This window comes from Taudactylus pleione, unplaced genomic scaffold (assembly GCF_031769625.1).
Source record: "Taudactylus pleione unplaced genomic scaffold, aTauple2 ptg000433l, whole genome shotgun sequence".
In the NCBI taxonomy this organism is placed as follows: Eukaryota; Metazoa; Chordata; class Amphibia; order Anura; family Myobatrachidae; genus Taudactylus; species Taudactylus pleione.
In genome coordinates, this window is record NW_028284835.1 from 1,297,686 (window position 1) to 1,323,164 (window position 25,479).

Sequence of the window (25,479 nt, forward strand, 5' to 3'; positions counted from 1 at the left end):
AGTGTTAGCGGGCAGCCCGTGAGTGTTGTGTTAGTGCGCTCTCTCCACCCACATGAGCTGTTACTCTCTGCCCGTAGATGCTGAGAAGTCAGCTGTGGATAATAATGTGTCGCGGTCCGGAGTAGGCGTTTTCTTCGAGGGGTACCTGTATCCTCCTTCGAGTCCGCCAAATGTCTCTGGACAGCAAAGTCCCTCATCCCCCAGCCAGAAAGAGGGAGGCGGCTGCTCACTTAGTGGAAATGCTCCAGAGAGGATGAAGAAACCTAAAAAGGTCTATTTCTACATCTCCCCCAAAGTGAGTAGGCGTTTTTGTTGAAGTTAAGGGAGCAGCCGCTTATTCTTGTATCCTGATCCCTTTCGTGTCTGTTGCAGCAACTGTCAGTTAAAGAGTTTTACTTGCGGTTAATTCCTTGGCGTCTCTTCACTTTCCGAGTGTGTCCTGGGACCAAGGTGAGCTCGAGTCCCTTCTCGTGTTTTTTATTTCCCATTGTTGTGTATCACGCCCACCACTGATTTTAAACCTCAGCCCATCCTGTACAGCAAAATGTTACTCTTGTTTAGACATAGATATTTCTTTGTCCTCCAATTTGGGGGACACTGCCATCCTTGGGCTGTAGAGGGCACGGTCAGGTGTGGGCACATTAAGTCCTCTCCCATTACATCCCACCAGCCCCTCTTAGCCAGCCGGATTTCCGTTCCTAATTTTATCAAATTTGATACTCGCCGATAAATCCGTTTGCCTTACTTCATTTGCGCTTCCTCCCTCTTGTTGTACACGCTGTGTTTAATCTCAGGTTAGAGTGTGGCTCTGATTGAGTGTTTATTCGTTAGGCTCTCCTATGAGCTTTCAGTGTAGACAAACATCTGGTTGGCTAAGAGGGGCTGATGGGATGTAGAGGGGGAGGACTTAGCTTTAAACAAGATTAGTTTAATGTGAAATCTCCTCAGAGCTCCCTCTACAGCCCAAGGTTGGTAGTGTCCCCTAGATAGGGGAAACAGATGTAACGGTAAGTAACAATAGTCACTGTTTAGGGATGTGTGAAAAATGATACTCTTATCTGTCTATACACTATACTTACCCCTCACTGCCTGTCTCTGTCCTACCCTCTGCACTCTCTTATCTGTCTATACACTATACTTACCCCTCACTGCCTGTCTCTTTCCTACCCTCTGCACTCTCTTATCTGTCTATACACTATACTTACCCCTCACTGCCTGTCTCTGTCCTACCCTCTGCACTCTCTTATCTGTCTGTATCTGATACTTACCCCTCACCGCCTGTCTCTGTCCTATCCTCTGCACTCTCTTATCTATCTGATACTTAACCCACACTGCCTGTCTCTGTCCTACCCTCTGCACTCTCTTATCTGTCTGTACTCTATACTTACCCCCTCACTGCCTGTCTCTGTCCTACCCTCTGCACTCTCTTATCTGTCTGTACTCTATACTTACCCCTCACTGCCTGTCTCTGTCCTTTCCTCTGCACTCTCTTATCTGTCTATACTTACCCCTCACTGCCTGTCTCTGTCCTACCCTCTGCACTCTCTTATCTGTCTATACACTATACTTACCCCCTCACTGCCTATCTCTGTCCTACCCTCTGCACTCTCTTATCTGTCTGTACTCTATACTTACCCCCTCACTGCCTGTCTCTGTCCTTTCCTCTGCACTCTCTTATCTGTCTATACTTACCCCTCACTGCCTGTCTCTGTCCTACCCTCTGCACTCTCTTATCTGTCTATACACTATACTTACCCCCTCACTGCCTATCTCTGTCCTACCCTCTGCACTCTCTTATCTGTCTGTACTCTATACTTACCCCCTCACTGCCTGTCTCTGTCCTTTCCTCTGCACTCTCTTATCTGTCTATACTTACCCCTCACTGCCTGTCTCTGTCCTACCCTCTGCACTCTCTTATCTGTCTGTACTCTATACTTACCCCTCACTGCCTGTCTCTGTCCTTTCCTCTGCACTCTCTTATCTGTCTATACTTACCCCTTACTGCCTGTCTCTGTCCTACCCTCTGCACTCTCTTATCTGTCTGTACTCTATACTTACCACTCACTGCTTGTCTCTGTCCTACCCTCTGCACTCTCTTATCTGTCTGTATCTGATACTTACCCCTCACTGCCTATCTCTGTCCTACCCTCTGCACTCTCTTATCTGTCTGTACTCTATACTTACACCTCACTGTCTGTCTCTGTCCTACCCTCTGCACTCTCTTATCTGTCTATACACTATACTTACCCCTCACTGCCTGTCTCTGTCCTACCCTCTGCACTCTCTTATCTGTCTATACTTACACCTCACTGTCTGTCTCTGTCCTACCCTCTGCACTCTCTTATCTGTCTGTGCACTATACTTACCTATTGATTCCTACCTATCTATACACCCTAAATGTCGCTATTTAGCGTTATAAGTCTCACAAAAAATAATTGCTTTCCAGACTTTGATTGTGTTTCCAAAGCACAAAAAGATATTATTCACCAAAAAGCAGATAGTTACACGCTGTGATCTAAATACAATTAGCGCAAAAGATTATACATAAACAAGGTACAGTCAATACATTACGCAGGCGCTCTGGATCCAGATTTCCGGCATCAAAGGTGAAGCCTCCGTCAACAGAAAGAATATGATGACTGACTAGCCGGTTGAGGGTGCTTGTATATAAACCCTTGCAGAGATTAGGCAATACAATAGAAACAAGTTGGCATAATCCTATTGTTTCTTCTGTCATAGGTCAGTTGGTACAATGGTAGTTCAGCCCTCCAATGGCTCTTTGTGTGTGTTTTAACTAATCAATAGACACTACATACAAAGTACATTCTGACACATAATTCTCTATAATCCATAACTTGCAGGCGCATGTTGCGATCTCCTTGCCGATGGAACCAGAGATCTGCAAATAAAATGTGGTTTAGAATAGCACCAAACACGATGTGGCTACTACATACTAAAATTTGGATATCAAATATATGCGTTTTATAACATTATACACTAACAAATAAACCGTCTAATATTAGCCTTTATATTAAGTGTAAGAGAATCTTGTGTAAAGTTGCTAATATGCATGGTACGTTTATGTGTAGAGTGCTTATGATAAACAGCGCAACTGTGCGTAATGTGCGGTGTTTATGCATCTACGTCTATGTGTGTGTTTTATGCATTTAAGTCTGAGTGTGTGTTACGCAATTCAGTGTATTTATTATGGATTTAATATATATATTCTCCCTTTCTAACATATTTTAAAACTACAGTGCAAGGTGTTACAAGCAGTGAGGTTCACTTTCAAGCAGGGTGGAGACCCCCAGCTGACTGCCGTTGCCACTTCGTCTGTTAGCTAATTCAAAGGTTTTCCTCTGCCTATTTAGAATACACTTGCCAGTACTTCTTAAGCAAACCTCCGCCAATTGTTTCTAACTTCTCATTCAGACAAATTCAATTGTGCATATCAGTGTCTGGGTTATATTTCAATTGCCACAGCCATACTTGTCTGTATGCGGGGCTTCCCAATTTATATGTAAAACACTCACAGTATAGTATTGTATTTTTTTTTAATTTCTTTTCTCAGACATGTATACAGAAGCTGTTTCTCATTACTAACTAAACCCTGCAGGAATATTGTGTTTGTCAGTGTGAGAGTGTTGTATATTATTCGCTATTTAGTGTTGTGTGGATACGTGCGCACACTGGGTGCGTGCACATGCAATGGTGCGTCCTGGATTGTACCAACATAAATCGGACAGCAGACGACCAAATCGTCCGATAACGGTTTAATTGCGGTCGCATGCAATTATTCGGCTTCGGCATACTCAGTCACTGCCTGTCTCTGTCCTTTCCTCTGCACTCTCTTATCTGTCTATACACTATACTTACCACTCACTGCCTGTCTCTGTCCTTTCCTCTGCACTCTCTTATCTGTCTATACACTATACTTACCCCTCACTGCCTGTCTCTGTCCTACCCTCTGCACTCTCTTATCTGTCTATACACTATACTTACCCCTCACTGCCTGTCTCTGTCGTTTCCTCTGCACTCTTATCTGTCTGTACTCCATACTTACCCCTCACTGCCTGTCTCTATCCTACTCTCTGCACTCTCTGTTTGTACTGTATACTTATCACATGCGGTCTGTCTCTGTCCTACCCTCTGCACTCTCTTATCTGTCTCTACATACTTACCCCTCACTGCCTGTCTCTCTTGCCAGAACCCAATACCCATTTCCCCCATCTTATATCATGGGGATATCGCTGTGTGTTTCCGGTATGTGCGATTCTATGGAGAACCCTACAGTCAGTCTCTTCTATCTGTAATCAGGTCTCCAATCTTTCCCGCAGTTCCTGTACCTCCCCCCAGACCCCCTGCATGGGCTGCTCTCCTTGCAGGTGGATGATGGGCTGCAGCCCCCTATAGAGATCAGCTGCAAGGATCGGAACATCATGGCTGCCACATTCACCCGTTTCCTGCACCTGAATATTGGTAAGAAAATAATATATGTGTCTCGTACCTATAGCCGTCATGTTGACACCACATAAACCTTACCGACCAACTCCAGAGGAATCACCAGCGGGAGACGCCCGTCTCCACAGCGTCTGGCATTGTACACTCCCACACAATCCGGGATTCAGTCCTGGTTGTAGAACGGTCTTCAAAAATGTGGACAAGTTGGGCGGTGAGCAGAAAGTACAGGTATGGTAGGAATGATGTGTTTAAGGAAAGGGGCAGGGGGTTACCGGGGGGCCGGATCTTGGAGGATGAATGATGGTAACGTCTGATGACAGCGCCTGACAGGTGTTACGGTCACTTTCTGTCCTAGGTGGATCTGAGATGTTCCAGGATAAAGTCAGTTTTTTCCAGAAGGAGCTGAAACTCATTCATAGCAAGAAGAACCGGAGCAAAATAACTCTGAGAGTGAGCAGACACTCGCTACTGGAGAGTGTGAGTAGTAACCATGCCGACGTGGTCTTAGTACAGTAATACAAGCAATCCATATAGTCTACGAGGGTTGTTCAAAAAGTAATGCCTAAATGCTCACAACTCAAATTATATTATAGATACAGATTTGAAAATTTGCAGTAAAATACTTTGAAGTCTTAGTAACAGAATGACTCTACTCAAAAATTCACCATCTGCCCTCAAACATTTTCTCCACCTCTCAACCCAAGCTGTGAATCCACTTTGGAAAAATTCCAGTGGTTGGTATTTGACCCAGGAACGTATGACGATTTTAACAACCTCTATGTCTTCAAAATGTTCACCCTGGAGACAGTATTTGAGAGGGCCAAACAGATGAAAGTCAGAAGGGACTAAATCAGGACTGTATGGTGGATGTGGCATTATTGCTACCCCATTTTGGCAATGGCCGCAGATGTTGCCATCGAAGTGTGAGGTCTGGCATTATCGTGGTGTAAGATGACATTTGACAGTCGAATTGTTGACCTTCTTTTGCGGATGGCTTCTTTCAGCTTCTTAAGTGTAATAATGTATCGATCACTGTTGATTGATTGGTTTTGTTCCAAGTAATCGATGAGAATAACACCTCGGCAATCCCAGAAGAATGTGCCCATGACTTTGTTTACGGATTACTGTGATTTAAACTTTTTTGGCCTAGGTGAACTTAGGTGTTTCCATTGCTTTGATTGGGCCTTTGCTTCTGGGTCATAAAGGAATACCCAGGTCTCATCTCCTGTAATGACATTTTCCAAAAATGTCTCAGGGTCGGCTTCAAAGTTGGTGAAAAGGTCATTGCATACTTCCACCCTCTGGGCCTTATGATCCCTGGTTTATTGCTTTGGAACCCATTTAGCACACACTTTACAATATCCCAAATCATTGATTAGTGTTTTACAGCGCCATGGCTACATTCAAGGTCATCACTGATATCTGATGGTCACACAATGGTCTTTCTGAATCATGGCATCGACTTTGTGGCGGTTCTCTGCTTTCACTGCGGTTGATGGTCTGCCGCCATGAGGTTTGTCGCACACGGACGATTCTCCCGTTTGAAAACGCCTCATCCACCTTCTGACATTGCTATGGTCATTTGTACGCTCACCATACACTTTTTTCAGTCTTCTGTGGATTTCTGTAGCACTGCAGCCTTCTTTTTCCAGAACTTCAATGACGGCTCTTTGTTTCATCTTGGATTCCATGGTATTTCTTGGACTACCTAAACAAAACTACATATATAGTTAGCAGACATATTAAACTTCAAACTGACAAAGTTTCAAATAAATGTTGCATATTATTTCAGAGTTATGAGCATTTAGGCATTGCTTTTTGAACAACCCTCGTACAAAGCATTAACCTCTTATCCAGATAATAACACACATTCCACAGCTTTACATTAATAGAAGTATCCACGGATTTATCTTAAATGATATGTAGTGTATTCCTGTTCCCTGTAACTGATGCAGAGGATCTGCCGCTTCCCTGTAACTGATGCAGAGGATCTGCCGCTTCCCTGTAACTGATGCAGAGGATCTGCCGCTTCCCTGTAACTGATGCAGAGGATCCGCCGCTTCCCTGTAACTGATGCAGAGGATCCGCCGCTTCCCTGTAACTGATGCAGAGGATCCGCCGCTTCCCTGTAACTGATGCAGAGGATCCGCCGCTTCCCTGTAACTGATGCAGAGGATCCGCCGCTTCCCTGTAACTGATGCAGAGGATCCGCCGCTTCCCTGTAACTGATGCAGAGGATCCGCCGCTTCCCTGTAACTGATGCAGAGGATCCGCCGCTTCCCTGTAACTGATGCAGAGGATCCGCCGCTTCCCTGTAACTGATGCAGAGGATCCGCCGCTTCCCTGTAACTGATGCAGAGGATCCGCCGCTTCCCTGTAACTGATGCAGAGGATCCGCCGCTTCCCTGTAACTGATGCAGAGGATCCGCCGCTTCCCTGTAACTGATGCAGAGGATCCGCCGCTTCCCTGTAACTGATGCAGAGGATCCGCCGCTTCCCTGTAACTGATGCAGAGGATCCGCCGCTTCCCTGTAACTGATGCAGAGGATCCGCCGCTTCCCTGTAACTGATGCAGAGGATCCGCCGCTTCCCTGTAACTGATGCAGAGGATCCGCCGCTTCCCTGTAACTGATGCAGAGGATCCGCCGCTTCCCTGTAACTGATGCAGAGGATCCGCCGCTTCCCTGTAACTGATGCAGAGGATCCGCCGCTTCCCTGTAACTGATGCAGAGGATCCGCCGCTTCCCTGTAACTGATGCAGAGGATCCGCCGCTTCCCTGTAACTGATGCAGAGGATCCGCCGCTTCCCTGTAACTGATGCAGAGGATCCGCCGCTTCCCTGTAACTGATGCAGAGGATCCGCCGCTTCCCTGTAACTGATGCAGAGGATCCGCCGCTTCCCTGTAACTGATGCAGAGGATCCGCCGCTTCCCTGTAACTGATGCAGAGGATCCGCCGCTTCCCTGTAACTGATGCAGAGGATCCGCCGCTTCCCTGTAACTGATGCAGAGGATCCGCCGCTTCCCTGTAACTGATGCAGAGGATCCGCCGCTTCCCTGTAACTGATGCAGAGGATCCGCCGCTTCCCTGTAACTGATGCAGAGGATCCGCCGCTTCCCTGTAACTGATGCAGAGGATCCGCCGCTTCCCTGTAACTGATGCAGAGGATCCGCCGCTTCCCTGTAACTGATGCAGAGGATCCGTCGCTTCCCTGTAACTGATGCAGAGGATCCGCCGCTTCCCTGTAACTGATGCAGAGGATCCGCCGCTTCCCTGTAACTGATGCAGAGGATCCGCCGCTTCCCTGTAACTGATGCAGAGGATCCGCCGGAACCCTGTAACTGATGCAGAGGATCTGCCGCTTCCCTGTAACTGATGCAGAGGATCTGCCGCTTCCCTGTAACTGATGCAGAGGATCTGCCGCTTCCCTGTAACTGATGCAGAGGATCTGCCGCTTCCCTGTAACTGATGCAGAGGATCTGCCGCTTCCCTGTAACTGATGCAGAGGATCTGCCGCTTCCCTGTAACTGATGCAGAGGATCTGCCGCTTCCCTGTAACTGATGCAGAGGATCTGCCGCTTCCCTGTAACTGATGCAGAGGATCCGCCGCTTCCCTGTAACTGATGCAGAGGATCCGTCGCTTCCCTGTAACTGATGCAGAGGATCCGCCGGAACCCTGTAACTGATGCAGAGGATCCGCCGGAACCCTGTAACTGATGCAGAGGATCCGCCGCTTCCCTGTAACTGATGCAGAGGATCCGCCGCTTCCCTGTAACTGATGCAGAGGATCCGCCGCTTCCCTGTAACTGATGCAGAGGATCCGCCGCTCCCCTGTAACTGATGCAGAGGATCCGCCGCTCCCCTGTAACTGATGCAGAGGATCCGCCGCTCCCCTGTAACTGATGCAGAGGATCCGCCGCTTCCCTGTAACTGATGCAGAGGATCCGCCGCTTCCCTGTAACTGATGCAGAGGATCCGCCGCTTCCCTGTAACTGATGCAGAGGATCCGCCGCTTCCCTGTAACTGATGCAGAGGATCCGCCGCTTCCCTGTAACTGATGCAGAGGATCCGCCGCTTCCCTGTAACTGATGCAGAGGATCCGCCGCTTCCCTGTAACTGATGCAGAGGATCCGCCGCTTCCCTGTAACTGATGCAGAGGATCCGCCGCTTCCCTGTAACTGATGCAGAGGATCCGCCGCTTCCCTGTAACTGATGCAGAGGATCCGCCGCTTCCCTGTAACTGATGCAGAGGATCCGCCGCTTCCCTGTAACTGATGCAGAGGATCCGCCGCTTCCCTGTAACTGATGCAGAGGATCCGCCGGAACCCTGTAACTGATGCAGAGGATCCGCCGGAACCCTGTAACTGATGCAGAGGATCTGCCGCTTCCCTGTAACTGATGCAGAGGATCTGCCGCTTCCCTGTAACTGATGCAGAGGATCTGCCGCTTCCCTGTAACTGATGCAGAGGATCTGTTACACACACATTCCGCAGCACATATCCTAACCCACTGCTCCATGCTCCTTCTTCACTATCTACCCCTCTGTGTCGCCCCTGTCTGTCTGCCCTTCCCCTTTAGAATGTAAGCTCTCACGAGCAGGGCCCTCATCCTCACGTGTTTCTCCTCCCCCTACTTATAGTATCATTTACTCCTAACTCCCCACAACGGCACCTAACACCTGGTTGCTCATGTCCTGCTGCTTGTGTTTTGCAGCTGAGTTTATAACCTTGTCCTTGTCCTGCATTGTTTTGTATTACTATTAACTGTTTTTCTTGTGTGCTCATTTATGTACTGTGTAAGGCCTTGCGGAATCTTTGTGGCGCCATATAAATAAAGGATAATAATAATAATAATAATCTGCCGCTTCCCTGTAACTGATGCAGAGGATCCGCCGCTTCCCTGTAACTGATGCAGAGGATCCGCCGCTTCCCTGTAACTGATGCAGAGGATCTGCCGCTTCCCTGTAACTGATGCAGAGGATCTGCCGCTTCCCTGTAACTGATGCAGAGGATCTGGGAGACTCTCACTTCTCTCTTCCCCAGTCATAGAATGACACATTATTTCCTCTTTTCTTACAGTCACTAAGAGCAACAAGGAACTTTTCTGCCTCTGACTGGAGCAAAAATTTTGAAGTGATTTTTCAAGATGAAGAAGGTGAGAGCTGCCATGTCTGAGAGATGAATGAAGTGTCTGCTAATGCTGAATAATAGGCCCTAAATGACCCCTCACATCCAGCCACCTCTCCCTTCTAAGCCGATAAGTCACATGTGTAGGGTTGTACTTGGAAGTTCCTGTCATTTCTTTTTTTTTAATTTTTTTTTTATGATGCCATTAAATATATATTTCTAAAAAAAAACAAGGCGTTAGGCACTAAGGGGGGGAGGTTATGTTTAGGTTGCAGGAGGAGGGTTAGCTTTAGACACTAGGTGGAGGGTTAGGGTTAGACACTAGGGGGAGGGTTAGGGTTAGACACTAGGGGGAGGGTTAGGGTTAGACACTAGGGGGAGGGTTAGACACTAGGAGGGAGGGTTAGACACTAGGGTTAGGGTTAGACACTAGGGGGAGGGTTAGACACTAGGGGGAGGGTTAGGGTTAGGCACTAGGAGGGAGGGTTAGACACTAGGGGGAGGGTTAGACACTAGGGGGAGGGTTAGGCACTAGGAGGGAGGGTTAGACACTAGGGGGAGGGTTAGGGTTAGACACTAGGGGGAGGGTTAGGGTTAGGCACTAGGAGGGAGGGTTAGGGTTAGGCACTAGGAGGGAGGGTTAGACACTAGGGGGAGGGTTAGGGTTAGGCACTAGGAGGGAGGGTTAGACACTAGGGGGAGGGTTAGGCTTAGACACTAGGGGAGGGTTAGGGTTAGACACTAGGGGGAGGGTTAGACACTAGGGGGAGGGTTAGACACTAGGGGGAGGGTTAGGGTTAGGCACTAGGAGGGTTAGGGTTAGACACTAGGGGGAGGGTTAGGGTTAGACACTAGGGGGAGGGTTAGGGTTAGGCACTAGGGGGAGGGTTAGGGTTAGGCACTAGGTGGAAGGGTTAGGGTTAGGCACTAGGAGGGAGGGTTAGACACTATGGGGAGGGTTAGGGTTAGACACTAGGTGGAGGGTTAGGGTTAGACACTAGGGGGAGGGTTAGGGTTAGACACTAGGGGGAGGGTTAGACACTAGGGGGAGGGTTAGGCACTCGGAGGGAGGGTTAGACACTAGGGGGAGGGTTAGGGTTAGACACTAGTGGGAGGGTTAGACACTAGGGGGAGGGTTAGGGTTAGGCACTAGGAGGGAGGGTTAGACACTAGGGGGAGGGTTAGGGTTAGACACTAGGGGGAGGGTTAGACACTAGGGGGTGGGTTAGGCATGGGGAGGGTTAGGGTTAGACACTAGGGGGAGGGTTAGGGTTAGGCACTAGGAGGGAGGGTTAGGGTTAGGCACTAGGAGGGAGGGTTAGACACTAGGGGGGTTAGGGTTAGACACTAGGGGGAGGGTTAGGGTTAGGCACTAGGAGGGAGGGTTAGACACTAGGGGGAGGGTTAGGCTTAGACACTAGGGGGAGGGTTAGGCTTAGACACTAGGGGGAGGGTTAGGGTTAGACACTAGTGGGAGGGTTAGACACTAGGGGAAGGGTTAGGGTTAGGCACTAGGAGGGTTAGGGTTAGACACTAGGGGGAGAGTTAGGGTTAGACACTAGGGGGAGGGTTAGGGTGAGGCACTATGAGGGAGGGTTAGACACTAGGGGGAGGGTTAGGGTTAGACACTAGGGGGGAGGGTTAGGCTCTAGGAGGGAGGGTTAGACACTAGGGGGAGGGTTAGACACTAGGGGGAGGGTTAGACACTAGGGGGAGGGTTAGGGTTAGGCACTAGGAGGGAGGGTTAGGGTTAGACACTAGGGGGAGGGTTAGACACTAGAGGGAGGGTTAGGGTTAGGCACTAGGAGGGAGGGTTAGACACTAGGGGGAGGGTTAAGGTTAGACACTAGGGGGAGGGTTAGGGTTAGGCACTAGGAGGGAGGGTTAGACACTAGGGGGAGGGTTAGGCACTAGGAGGGAGGGTTAGACACCAAGGGGAGGGTTAGGGTTAGACACTAGGGGGAGGGTTAGGGTTAGACACTAGGGGGAGGGTTAGACACTAGGGGGAGGGTTAGGGTTAGACACTAGGAGGGAGGGTTAGACACAAGGGGGAGGGTTAGGGTTAGACACTAGGAGGGATGGTTAGGCACTAGGAGGGATGGTTAGGCACTAGGAGGGATGGTTATACACTAGGGGGAGGGTGAGACACTAGGGGGAGGGTTAGGGTTAGGCACTAGGAGGGAGGGTTAGACACTAGGGTTAGGGTTAGACACTAGGGGGAGGGTTAGGCACTAGGAGGGAGGGTTAGACACTAGGGGGAGGGTTAGGGTTAGACACTAGGGGGAGGATTAGGGTTAGGGACTAGGAGGGAGGGTTAGACACTAGGGGGAGGGTTAGGGTTAGACACTAGGGGGAGGGTTAGACACTAGGGGGAGGGTTAGGGTTAGACACTAGGGGGAGGGTTAGGCACTAGGAGGGAGGGTTAGGGTTAGACACTAGGGGGAGGGTTAGGGTTAGGCACTAGGAGGAAGGGTTAGGCACTAGGAGGGAGGGATAGACACTAGGAGGAGGGTTAGGGTTAGGCACTCGGAGGGAGGGTTAGACACTAGGGGGAGGGTTATGGTTAGACACTAGGGGGAGGGTTAGACACTAGGGGGAGGGTTAGGGTTAGGCACTAGGAGGGAGGGTTAGACACAAGGGGGAGGGTTAGGGTTAGACACTAGGAGGGATGGTTAGGCACTAGGAGGGATGGTTAGGCACTAGGAGGGATGGTTATACACTAGGGGGAGGGTTAGACACTAGGGGGAGGGTTAGGGTTAGGCACTAGGAGGGAGGGTTAGACACTAGGGTTAGGGTTAGACACTAGGGGGAGGGTTAGGCACTAGGGGGAGGGTTAGGCACTAGGAGGGAGGGTTAGACACTAGGGGGAGGGTTAGGGTTAGACACTAGGGGGAGGATTAGGGTTAGGGACTAGGAGGGAGGGTTAGACACTAGGGGGAGGGTTAGGGTTAGACACTAGGGGGAGGGTTAGACACTAGGGGGAGGGTTAGGGTTAGGCACTAGGGGGAGGGTTAGACACTAGGGGGAGGGTTAGGGTTAGGCACTAGGGGGAGGGTTAGGGTTAGGCACTAGGAGGGAGGGTTAGACACTATGGGGAGGGTTAGGGTTAGACACTAGGTGGAGGGTTAGGGTTAAACACTAGGGGGAGGGTTAGGGTTAGACACTAGGGGGAGGGTTAGACACTAGGGGGAGGGTTAGGGTTAGACACTAGGGGGGAGGGTTAGGCACTAGGAGGAAGGGTTAGGGTTAGGCACTAGGAGGGATAGTTAGACACTAGGGGGAGGGTTAGGGTTAGACACTAGGGGGAGGGTTAGACACTAGGGGGAGGGTTAGGGTTAGGCACTAGGAGGGAGGGTTAGGGTTAGACACTAGGGGGAGGGTTAGACACTAGAGGGAGGGTTAGGGTTAGGCACTAGGAGGGAGGGTTAGACACTAGGGGGAGGGTTAGGGTTAGACACTAGGGGGAGGGTTTGGGTTAGGCACTAGGAGGGAGGGTTAGACACTAGGGGGAGGGTTAGGCACTAGGAGGGAGGGTTAGACACCAAGGGGTGGGTTAGGGTTAGACACTAGGGGGAGGGTTAGGGTTAGGCACTAGGAGAGAGGGTTAGACACTAGGGGGCGGGTTAGGGTTAGACACTAGGGGGAGGGTTAGACACTAGGGGGAGGGTTAGGGTTAGATACTAGGGGGAGGGTTAGGCACTAGGAGGGAGGGTTAGACACTAGGGGGAGGGTTAGGGTTAGACACTAGGGGGAGGGTTAGGCACTAGGGGGAGGGTTAGGGTTAGGCACTAGGAGGAAGGGTTAGGCACTAGGAGGGAGGGATAGACACTAGGAGGAGGGTTAGGGTTAGGCACTCGGAGGGAGGGTTAGACACTAGGGGGAGGGTTATGGTTAGACACTAGGGGGAGGGTTAGACACTAGGGGGAGGGTTAGGGTTAGGCACTAGGAGGGAGGGTTAGACACAAGGGGGAGGGTTAGGGTTAGACACTAGGAGGGACGTTTAGGCACTAGGAGGGATGGTTAGGCACTAGGAGGGATGGTTATACACTAGAGTTAGGGTTAGGCACTAGGAGCGAGGGTTAGACACTAGGGTTAGGGTTAGGCACTAGGGGGAGGGTTAGACACTAGGGGGAGGATTAGGGTTAGACACTAGGGGGAGGATTAGGGTTAGGGACTAGGAGGGAGGGTTAGACACTAGGGGGAGGGTTAGGGTTAGACACTAGGGGGAGGGTTAGACACTAGGGGGAGGGTTAGGGTTAGGCACTAGGGGGAGGGTTAGACACTAGGGGGAGGGTTAGGGTTAGGCACTAGGAGGGAGGGTTAGGGTTAGACACTAGGGGGAGGGTTAGGGTTAGGCACTAGGAGGAAGGGTTAGGGTTAGGCACTAGGGGGAGGGTTAGGGTTAGGCACTAGGAGGGAGGGTTAGACTCTAGGGGGAGGGTTAGGGTTAGACACTAGGGGGAGGGTTAGACACTAGGGGGAGGGTTAGGGTTAGGCACTAGGAGGTAGGGTTAGGGTTAGGCACTAGGAGGGAGGGTTAGACACTAGGTGGAGGGGGAGGGTTAGACTCTAGAGGGAGGGTTAGGGTTAGGCACTAGGAGGGAGGGTTAGACACTAGGGGGAGGGTTAGGGTTAGACACTAGGGGGAGGGTTAGGGTTAGGCACTAGGAGGGAGGTTTAGACACTAGGGGGAGGGTTAGGCACTAGTAGGGAGGGTTAGACACTAGGGGGAGGGTTAGGGTTAGACACTAGGGGGAGGGTTAGGGTTAGGCACTAGGAGGGAGGGTTAGACACTAGGGGGCTGGTTAGGGTTAGACACTAGGGGGAGGGTTAGACACTAGGGGGAGGGTTAGGGTTAGACCCGAGGGTTAGGGTTAGACACTAGGGGGAGGGTTAGGCACTAGGAGGGAGGGTTAGACACTAGGGGGAGGGTTAGGGTTAGACACTAGGGGGAGGGTTAGGGTTAGGCACTTGTAGGAAGGGTTAGGGTTAGGCACTAGGAGGGAGGGTTCGACACTAGGGGGAGGGTTAGGGTTAGGCACTAGGAGGGAGGGTTAGACACTAGGGGGAGGGTTAGGGTTAGACACTAGGGGGAGGGTTAGGGTTATGCACTAGGAGGGAGTGTTAGACACAAAGGGGAGGGGGAGGGTTAGACACTAGGGGGAGGGTTAGGCACTAGGGGGAGGGTTAGACTAGGGGGAGGGTTAGGGTTAGGCACTAGGAGAGAGGGTTAGACACTAGGGGGAGGGTTAGGGTTAGACACTAGGGGGAGGGTTAGGGTTAGACACTAGGGGGAGGGTCAGGGTTAGGCACCAGGAGGGATGGTTAGACACTAGGGGGAGGGTTAGACACTAGGGGGAGGGTTATGGTTAGGCACTAGGAGGGAGGGTTAGACACTAGGGTTAGGGTTAGACACTAGGGGGAGGGTTAGACACTAGGGGGAGGGTCAGGGTTAGGCACCAGGAGGGATGGTTAGACACTAGGGGGAAGGTTAGACACTAGGGGGAGGGTTAGGCACTAGGAGGGAGGGTTAGACACTAGCGGGAGGGTTAGGGTCTAGGAGGGAGGGTTAGACACTAAGGGGAGGATTATGGTTAGGCACTAGGAGGGGGAGGGTTAGACACTAAGGGGAGGGTTAGGGTTAGACACTAGCGGGAGGGTTAGACACTAGGGGGAGGGTTAGACACTTGGGGGAGGGTTAGAAACTAGGGGGAGGTTTAGGGTTAGAGACTAGGTGGAGGGTTAGGCACTAAAGGGGGAAGGTTATGTTTAGTTTGCAGGGGGAGGGAGGTTTAGGCAGGGAGGATTAGGGGTAGGAAGAGGGGGAGGGTTAGGATACTTATCGACATGTGTTGGTATCCTAACCCTGTCAGGATGAGGATGCCGGGCTTCTGACAGCCAGGATCACGAGCGCCAGCATCTTGTACCCAACCCGATAACACTACTCAGAATAAAGGAGGAAATTTGCTCCAGAACCACTAAGTTGTTATACAAGTACATTTATATACAGTATATTTTAATGCTTGGAAGACTCTTCAGCGCGTCTCACACAGATTCCGGGCGGCTGCAGCCTGTCGCACACAGATTCCGGGCGGCTGCAGCCTGTCGCACACAGATTCCGGGCGGCTGCAGCCTGTCGCACACAGATTCCGGGCGGCTGCGGCCTGTCGCACACAGATTCCGGGCGGCTGCAGCCTGTCGCACACAGATTCCGGGCGGCTGCAGCCTGTCGCACACAGATTCCGGGCGGCTGTATTTTGTACAGCCAGTTATTTTGGTGATGCTCATATGTTTGATAAAAATATGTGTGTGCGGACTCAGGGCCTGATTCAGACCCGTCGCAAGTGCGCAAGCCCTGGAGCGAGAGAGAAATTCTCTCGCTCTGAGACTCACTACAAAAGGGGCGGATGTCGATGTTGATCGACAGCTCGACCCGTTTTGTAGGCGTGGTGAGGGGGTGGCTTCACAAACTGAGGCGTTCCCATGCGATTGCCTGCCGTTTGTGTGCGGCCCCACTGACATCACTCTATTAGAGCCGGAAGCTCTCTGGGGACTTGTTGCCAGGAGACCCTACCACAAGGGTCTCGTCGCAAGCCCGATGTGGTCATCCACAGCTATGCGAGCAGCCAGGAGGCCGCACAAAACTAAAAAAAAAAACTCCATGATTCAGAGCGATCGCTCTGTCAGAGCGTCCGGCTCTGTATCAGGCCCTCATTCCCCCTCTGTTTTATCTGTAAACTTGTGATTAAAATGTAATCCTGATGTAGAGATTTGTTTACATTGCAGTGGCGACTTTTGTCAGCCTGCACTCGCACATGTTGCAGTGCCCGCTACTGTCAGCCTGCACTCATACATGTCGTAGTGCCCACTATCGTCAGCCTGCACTCATACACGTTGCAGTACCCGCTACTGTCAGCCTGCACTCCTACATTTTGCCGTCAGCTATTGTGTTCTGTCTGCAGCTCTGGACTGGGGTGGACCGAGCAGAGAATGGTTTGAACTGATCTGTAAAGTTTTATTTGACACAAACAACAAACTCTTCACTCGTTTCAGTGAATCCAACCAGAGCCTGGTGAGTGAACTCCCCATTGTACAGTAAATCCTCTGTTTCATGTGTCTTGTAATGGAAGAGATAGGACCAGATAAGTTTCCTTTAAAGGATAACTGCCTTCAGAGCATGAATGTGTTACAGTAAATGCTGGTTTATTGCAGACTACTGGATTAATTCATATTACTTGGAATATGATTTCTGCCTGAAATCTGCAGCTCACAATTCACCTCCGGAAACATAAAAACAGTCTGTTTCAATCCACCGATCGTTTCCATAGATTTATAGGTTAAGGACACTCTTTAGCAACATTGCTGTCATTTAGAAGCAACCTTGTTTTTGAGTTTTAATCTGCCAAATTCAGGCTAAAGTCTTATTTCAATTTATTTAACTAAATTGTAACATTCAGCATAATGATCTTAAATAAACAAAATAATTTCTACATCAGGGTCCATAGGGTATCCACAGGATACCTTGGGGTATAGGTGATGACGTCAGTCATCGGGCACCATAGAGTTAAGTTTTCAGCCTCCCAGGATGCACTAGGGTCCCCCTCATAACCCGCCCCCGAGCCAAGGCATCACAGTTTCGTTGGTCCCCGGCTTGGAGTCGGAGCACCTGTTTAGAGGGGGGCTAAGGATAGCCACTGAAGTTTTCTTCGAGGCAGCTGTGGCTGCACATCTGGAAGTACAGCATGGACAGTCACTACTGACGTCCATGCTGTCTTCCCTACACCCCGCCGGTACCAGAACGCCGGTACTGATCCGGGGATGCTGGTAAGCATCTGGGGTCATGGCTAGTGGTGACCCAAGATATTTCGGACCATGGCCAGATTCAAGGGGCAGCAGGTAAGCAGCGGGGGTCCCGCAGTGGGTCCCTCCTGAAAGCACATGGTCCACAGTCCTCAGGCAGGGGGCTCCCTGGGGACTGTCTGCAGCATGGAGCCAGGTAACTAACCTGTGCTTCCACTACCCCCCTGAGACAGCGGACCGCAGCTGAGCGGTAGCGCTGCGGCGTCCCAGGGGTTAATTGCATGCCAGGGGAGCGCGCCTTCCCTGTATACAGCCGGCGCCTCCCCCGCTGCACACAGCCCTCTCTGCGTTGCCGATTGGTCCTGTGGCAGCGCTCCTCACCCAGGCCAGCCTCCTCTCTGCTCCTCGGTGGCCATCTTTGCATGGTGAACGCTGCTGGAAGCTGTGATCGGTGGCATCGCGGTCTGGGTCCCCCGGCATACCTCTCCTCCGTTGGCTTAAGGTCAGTGTATGCAGCGCTGTGTCCTACCAGGCTCTGTGTAGTTGAGGAACAGCGCTGATAGTGCAGGGATTAATTTCTTCTGCATTGTATGTCTACTGTCAGCCATTTTACTGTCCCTGCTCTTCTTCTGCTAAAGCCCTTGCGGTGCGGTGCTTGCAGGGTGGTTCTCCCACTATACTAACGAGTATGAGTGAGAGGGGTCACATACTTACCATCATGTCTGAGAGTGATTTTCCTCTCCAGCTTATGTGTACTAAGTGCAATGTACCAATAGCGGAGGGGGAGGGGAGCGCGGATGGGCTATGTCGGCAGTGTTATTTATTGACGCGCCCAATTACTGTCACGGCTCTGGTACAGGAACCTCCCTGGGCTTGTTTCGCTAAAGCGCTTACAACCCTAGTGGACCAGTTAGCTCCGCCACCTGCGTTTTCCCAGATGGGATTGTCCCAGCAGTCAGTGGTGTCGTCACCCATGCACGGTTTCCCGAGACAACTGATGGTATCCCACAGTCTCCCTATTTCCCCTCCCCAGGTTTCACAGGAGCCTGCGTGGGTTAATTCACTGACAAGTTCGGTACAGCATTTGTCGGACGTGTTACAAGGGGAGTCTATGTTGCGGCCACATAAGCGGCCTGTGGCGTCTCTGTCTTATGAGGATGACGACGTGATGTCCGATGATGGTGAGATTCTGGATCTATCTGACCAAGAACCTCTCCGTACTAAAGAGTCGGACGCTAAGTCCAAGGTTTATATTCCTGGCCTTATTTGGGCAGTCCGCACGGCTTTAGTTATTGAGGATGACGATCCTCCAGTGTCCAAGTCCAAATATGCCTTTTTTAAGGATATTATGCCTTTTAAGGATACGCAACAGTGTCTTCGGCAGCTGTTGCTGCTCGTCGCACCTTATGGTTGCGATCTTGGAAGGCGGACGCTGATTCCAAAAAGGGCTTAGAAGCTTTGCCTTTTAATGGAGAAGTCCTATTTGGTCCGGATCTGGACAAAATTGTAGCGACGCTGGCGGCAGCCAAATCTGCATGTCTCCCGTCTGCTGCGGTCCCTTCACGTTCGGGTACGTCGGCCTTACAGGGCCCAGGGTAGGCCTAAAGCACAGTCTTTTCCCCGGCAGGCTGGACCCAAGAAATCGGCCAAGCCCAGGAAACAGGCCTGGAGTACCAGACGTCCGGCCCCTAAGTCAGATGACAAACCTGCGGCCTGACGGTCCGGGCCTCCCTTTGGGGGATCCCAAAGTGGGAGGCCGCCTGCTGCAGTTCGCCCAGTGTTGGTCAATAACCACGACAGACAATTGGGTTCACGAGGTGGTTTCTCACGGGTATGCCCTCTCCTTTCGGCACAGGCCCCCATCCCGATTCGTCACCACGGCCTTCCATTAGATCGGAACAAAGCCTTGGAACTGCGGAAGGTTTTGCACACTATGCTCCAGGCTGGAGTTATAGTGCCTGTTCCATTCTCCCAGAGGGGCCAGAGTTTCTATTCCAATCTATTTTTTGGTGTAGAAACCCGATGGGTCGTACCGTCCGATTCTCAACCTCAAGGCCCTCAACAAGTCCTTGCGGGTACCGCGGTTTCGTATGGAGACCCTACGGTCCATCATTCTGGCGCTGGAACCTGGGGATTACATGGCGTCATTGGACATACAGGACGCTTATCTGCATGTCCCTATTCTCTTGCACCATCAGCAGTTCCTCCGGTTTGCAATCCGCAACTATCACTTCCAGTTCCGGGCATTACCTTTTGGCCTGGTGACCGCACCACGAGTGTTCACCAAGGTCATGGCGGCTTACCTGCGGCTGCAGGGAGTCCGCATGTTGCTGTACCTAGACGACCTTCTGTTGGTGGCAGGATCTCCAGAGCTCCTTCTACGCCACTTGGACCTGACGATTGCAGTTCTGCAACGTCACGCCTGGTTAATAAACTGGCAAAAGTCCACCCTTATCCCGTCTCAGAGGATTCTGCACCTCGGAGCCTTATTGGACTCCAGACAGCAGAGGATCTTGGTGACGGGGGAAATGATTTCTGCCTTACAGCTGAGGGTGCGCAGTTGTCTGCAGAGTCGCCGAGTGTCTCTGCACTCGACGATGAGGTTACTGGGCTCCATGGTGTTAGTATTCGACTTGGTGGAATATGCCCAGTTTCACTCCAGACCTCTGCAGCAATTGATCCTGTCCAAATGGAATGGACTGCCTCAGAGTCTAAAGTCCCAGACGATGGTGCTCACTCCGGAGGTTCGCCTTTCTCTAGCCTGGTGGTTGCAGACGACCCACCTCAACAAGGGTCGTCCATTCTGGGAGGCGAACTGGGTCCTGTTAACAACGGACGCCAGTCTTCGGGGCTGGGGAGCTGTCACGGGTCCACACTTGTTCCAGGGCAGGTGGACTCAGGCGGAAAAGGAGCTTCCAATAAACATCTTGGAACTCCGCGTGGTTTTCAGTGCTCTCCAGCAGGCACATTGGGTTCTCCAAGGTCACCCCGTGCAGGTCCAGTCGGATAATGCCACCACCGTGGCCTACAAAAACCGACAAGGAGGAACCCGAAGTCGGGCGGCACTCGTAGAGGTGTCCCGCATTCTGGTCTGGGCGGAGCGCAATCTCCCGGCCATATCAGCAGTATTCATCCCGGGAGTCCTCAACTGGGAGGCGGACTTTCTCAGTCGCCAGGACGTACATCCGGGGGAATGGTCTCTGGACCAGGACGTCTTTCAACTTCTGGTGGACAGGTGGGGTCTTCCAGAGATAGACCTCATGGCGTCACAGCACAACAACAAGTTGCCGGTGTACGGGTCTCGAACAAGAGACGAAAAGGCGTCTCTGGTGGATGCTCTGTCCGTCCAGTGGACGTTCCGGTTTGCTTATCTCTTTTCTCCGTTTTCCCTTCTTCCGCGGGTAATCCGGAAATTCAAACAGGAAGGAGGTACACTCCTGTTGATAGCTCCCGAGTGGCCCAGAGGGCACTGGTTCTCAGACCTTCAGAGTCTATCCGTGGACATTCCTCTGCGGTTGCCGCTACGACCGGACCTGCTATCACAGGGTCCTTGTCTTCACCCGGACCTGGCTCAGCTGTCTTTGACGGCGTGGCTGTTGAGACGGCCATGTTAAGGTCCAGGGGGTTTTCCAGTTCTGTGGTGCAAACCATGATAAGAGCTCGGAAACCATCCTCTGCGAGGATATATCATCGTGTGTGGCATACGTTCTTCCAGTGGTGTCGACCGAGAGGTTATGCCCCTCGGGAGTTCCGGCTGTCTAGAGTGTTATCTTTCCTACAGGTGGGGCTAGACTATGTGCTTCGTCTTGCTTCTTTGAAGGTGCAGGTGTCTGCCCTGTCTGTCTGGTTCCATCGTAGGATTGCTGCGATCCCTGATGTGCGCACCTTTATGCAAGGTGTTCTTCGAATTCAGCCACCTTTTGTTCCACCAGTGGCGCCTTGGGATTTAGCTGTGGTCCTGAGGGCTCTCCAAGGACCGCCGTTTGAACCACTGGGCTCAGTGAACCTTAAATGGCTGACAGCTAAAACAATATTCCTTCTGGCCATCGCTTCGGCCAGACGTGTTTCTGACTTAGGGGCTCTCTCCTGTTGACCCCCTTTTCTGATTTTTCATAGGAACAGGGCGGTGCTGCGCACTCATCCTGGATTCCTTCCCAAAGTTGTTTCAAGTTTCCATATCAACGAGGAAATCGTTGTGCCGGCTTTTAACTCACCTGATCTTTCAGTGGGTGAGGCCACTTTGGACGTTGTGCGGGCCTGCGGGCCTTAAGGATTTATGTTGACCGCACTTCTTCGTTTAGGAAGTCGGACGCCTTGTTTGTCCTCTATGGCTTCTGTACAAAGGGTTGGCCTGCTTCAAAGCAAACTTTGGCAGGTTGGATTCGTATGGCAATTTCAGAAGCTTATCTTCATGAAGGCCTTCCGGTTCCATCCTCTGTGAGGGCTCATTCCACTAGGTCTGTGGGTCCTTCGTGGGCAGCTCGGCGTGGTACCTCTGCAGTCCAGATCTGCAAGGCTGCCACGTGGTCCTCTGTCCCATACCTTTGTGAGGTATTACGCTTTTGACACCTTTGCCTCTCAGGATGCTTCCTTCGGGCGGCGGATTCTCCTTTCAGCACAGGAGCGTCCCCACCCTTAAAGGATACTGCTTTGGGACATCCCCAAGGTATCCTGTGGATACCCTATGGACCCTGATGTAGAAAATATGAGATATGGTAAGAACTTACCTTTGTTATCTCTATTTCTACGAAGTCCATAGGGTTCCACAGGACTCCTGCCCTGTCGCACCTGCGCTGCAGATGGGCTTTACTCTTGTCACCGGGTTTTTTCCATCTTCCCCTGGTGAGAATGTGATTCTTGTGTGTGTCCAGATCTTTTTTCTCTCTTCCTTCTCCTCCTCCGGCCTATGGCTTGGTACGTAACTGAGATGCCTTAGCTCGGGGGCGGGGTATCGGAGGGGCACCCTAGTGCATCCTGGGAGGCTGAAAACTTAACTCTATGGTGCCCGATGCCTGACGTCATCACCTATACCCCAAGGTATCCTGTGGAACCCTACGGACTTCGTAGAAATAGAGATTACAAAGGTAAGTTCTTACCATATCTCATATTTTTTGACAGTACCGTTACCCTTCAAGTTGGTTAATGAAATTAGATTGAATTTTACTGTGCTTAAATACCTTTGTTGGGACATTAAATTAACCACATATAAATAAATTAGTTTTATATAAGCAATAAATAAAACAAAGCAAAAATAAAAAGCATAACAATGTTACAACATTCTTATAGACATCTCATTAAAACAAGAAAAATATAACATACAAATACTACTTTGAACAAATTGACTGTAATCAAAAAAGGAGCTGATCAGGCTCCTCTATTGAATAGTTCAAGTGCAGATAACACTGTACAACAAATTAATACTTTTAATTTGTTTCCTTTCTAAAAATAGTCATACATTACTAATTTGAGGTCAAGAAAAACTAAAATGATTTCAGGATGTTTTTACTAGCTCTATTTTTTGAGCTACACTACTTATACTATACTGTATGTACATTAGTAATATAGTCATAGTGAAAAGCTATTTTAAAATAATCTGATATTTTCTTGATAGAAAATAAATAACAGTTGTTTTAATTCAATCAATCACAAATAAGAACACAAAACGAAACAAACATACAGCATAGGAAACAAACATACAGCATAGGAAACAAACATACAGCATAGGAAACAAACATACAGCATACGACACAAACATACAGCATACGACACAAACATACAGCATACGACACAAACATACAGCATAGGAAAGTACTATGTAATATAGTGGCCTATTCATGGGGGAGCTCTCTCTTTGCTTGTCGCTCGTACTCCTCTTCTGGGGCATCTCTTGTCACTGTAGAACACTAGTGATCACCTACCCTGATATCTTTGTCCCATTGCTGAGATGTCTTGGTGGAGTCGCTCACTATGCTGTCACTCAGTGCACCACAGTTATCTTGTCTGGGGAATCCAGTGAATCGCATATATTTGAATAGGGGAGGGGACAAATAACTGATTCATTTAATTGGGTCATTAAGCCCCGCCCCCTCTGCGCGGAACGCAGATTGCTGGTAAGACTCTCTCCATTCTGCCCACTTCACTAGGAATACCCCTACATCGTCATAAATGGGCTATATCTCGGAACTCAGAGCTAACTGAGAGTTTTAAATGTCATATTCATTCTTTGCATGCTGACATCAATTAGCAGTAACTATTTTCACATCTGAAACATTTTCATTGTTGTGCAGTGTAATGGTCTCAGAGCCTGATTCAGCAGTGATCGTAGATTCCCGATGTTCGGGAACCTGCGCAGGCGCCAGACCCATTCTGCGCATGTGCAGAACGGGTCTACGAGGCCGCATGTAAACTGTCAGCAGACTGTCAGTGATTGACAGTCTGCTGCCGTTTGTGGGCGGGGAGGGGGTGGCGATGCCCTCCGTTTCCTAAACGGAGACATCTCGCCGCCTTTGTGGGGGAGGGAAGTAGCCAGGATCTCCGTCGGGTGACAGAGATTTCCTGGCCTCTTCCTGTAAACTGCGGTGGCCGGCTGCGGGACCCCATGGGTCACTGCAGCCGGCCGATGGTACGCATATTAACCGATGCTGCGTTGGACAACGCAGCTCGGTTAAGTAATGCACAGCAGGCGTGATGCCTCCTGTGCATTACCATATCTGCAAGGATCGAAGCTGCCTGCATGCATACATCATATCTATAGCCTGCGTGCATACATCATATCTGTAGCCTGCGTGCATACATCATATCTACAGCCTGCATGCATACATCATATCTATAGCCTGCGTGCATACGTCATATTTGTAGCCTGCGTGCATACATCATATCTACAGCCTGCCTGCATACATCATATCTATAACCTGCGTGCGTACATCATATATCTATAGCCTGCGTGCGTACATCATATATCTATAGCCTGCGTGTGTACATATCTATAGCCTGCGTGTATACATCATATCTATAGCCTGCGTGTATACATCATATCTATAGCCTGCGTGCATACATCATATATCTATAGCCTGCGTGCATACATCATATATCTATAGCCTGCGCGCGAACATCATATATCTATAGCCTGCGTGCATACATCATATCTATAGCCTACGTGCATACATCATATCTATAGCCTGCGTGCGTACATCATATATCTATAGCCTGCGTGTATACATCATATCTATAGCCTGCGTGTACACATCATATCTATAGCCTGCGTGTGTACATCATAAATCTATAGCCTGCGTTCAGCTTTGCAAGTACGATCCTTACAGAATCAGGCCCTCAGTGCAAAAACAAATATTCAGCTAGAATATTCTCAATAAGCCGAAAGGTAACTTGTTAATTATCCTGATTCCAGGCTTTGATTTTGTTAGATACAAAATAGCTAACATTTTTGCAAATTATATGGAAAAAAACAATTCACTGGGGGTTCTCTCCAACATGTGCACATGATTTTGTATATCGTTTAAACCAGTTCTGTGTATTATGAGATAGATGTATAGTCCGTCTCAGTAGGCCTGCATATCCGTTGCTAAGTGTGATCAGCAGAGTGTATGATAAACTTATCTCATTTGTTAAAGGACATCTGGTTACATCACCTTAGCTCTCTGTGTAGGTCTCTTATATACACGATAGTCCAGGCCAGTACCCAGTGGTCTCTATCGCCGGCAGCTCTGAATAGTGTCAGTCGTGCTGTGCAGGCACAGTGTAATTGCATGAGCAGTGTAGTGTTGCGGCTGTCTCCGGTCCCTGTAGCTGTATAAGACTTGTAGAGGGCAAGCAATGGATACCAGAGTGTAGTTTGTAGCCGGTGGCTGGAAAGATGGAATACCCAGTGATCTGTAGGAGAGCAGCAACGCGTTTCGGCTACCACCGTAGCCTTTCTCAAGCTGTCAATTTGTTCAAAGTAGTATTTGTATGTTTATATTTTTCTTGTATTAATGAGATGTCTGTTAGAATGTTGTAACATTGTTATGCTTTTTATTTTTGCTTTGTTTATTGCTTAAATAAAACTAATTTATTTATATGTGGTTAATTTAATGTC

The 25,479-nt window shown here is 50.1% G+C and overlaps 1 protein-coding gene across 3 annotated transcripts in view; it reads left to right on the top strand.

Moving 5' to 3' along the window:
• The window catches only part of AREL1 (apoptosis resistant E3 ubiquitin protein ligase 1), a 57,953-nt gene that overhangs the window by 5,913 nt on the left and 26,561 nt on the right, over positions 1–25,479 (top strand). For all 3 annotated transcript variants that reach the window (XM_088447487.1, XM_088447488.1, XM_088447489.1), the window contains exons 7-12: positions 78–295; positions 373–450; positions 4,338–4,479; positions 4,817–4,938; positions 9,540–9,615; positions 16,550–16,659. In XM_088447487.1, the coding sequence (XP_088303613.1) occupies positions 78–295; positions 373–450; positions 4,338–4,479; positions 4,817–4,938; positions 9,540–9,615; positions 16,550–16,659 (746 nt within the window). The remainder of the gene's footprint in view (positions 1–77; positions 296–372; positions 451–4,337; positions 4,480–4,816; positions 4,939–9,539; positions 9,616–16,549; positions 16,660–25,479) is intronic.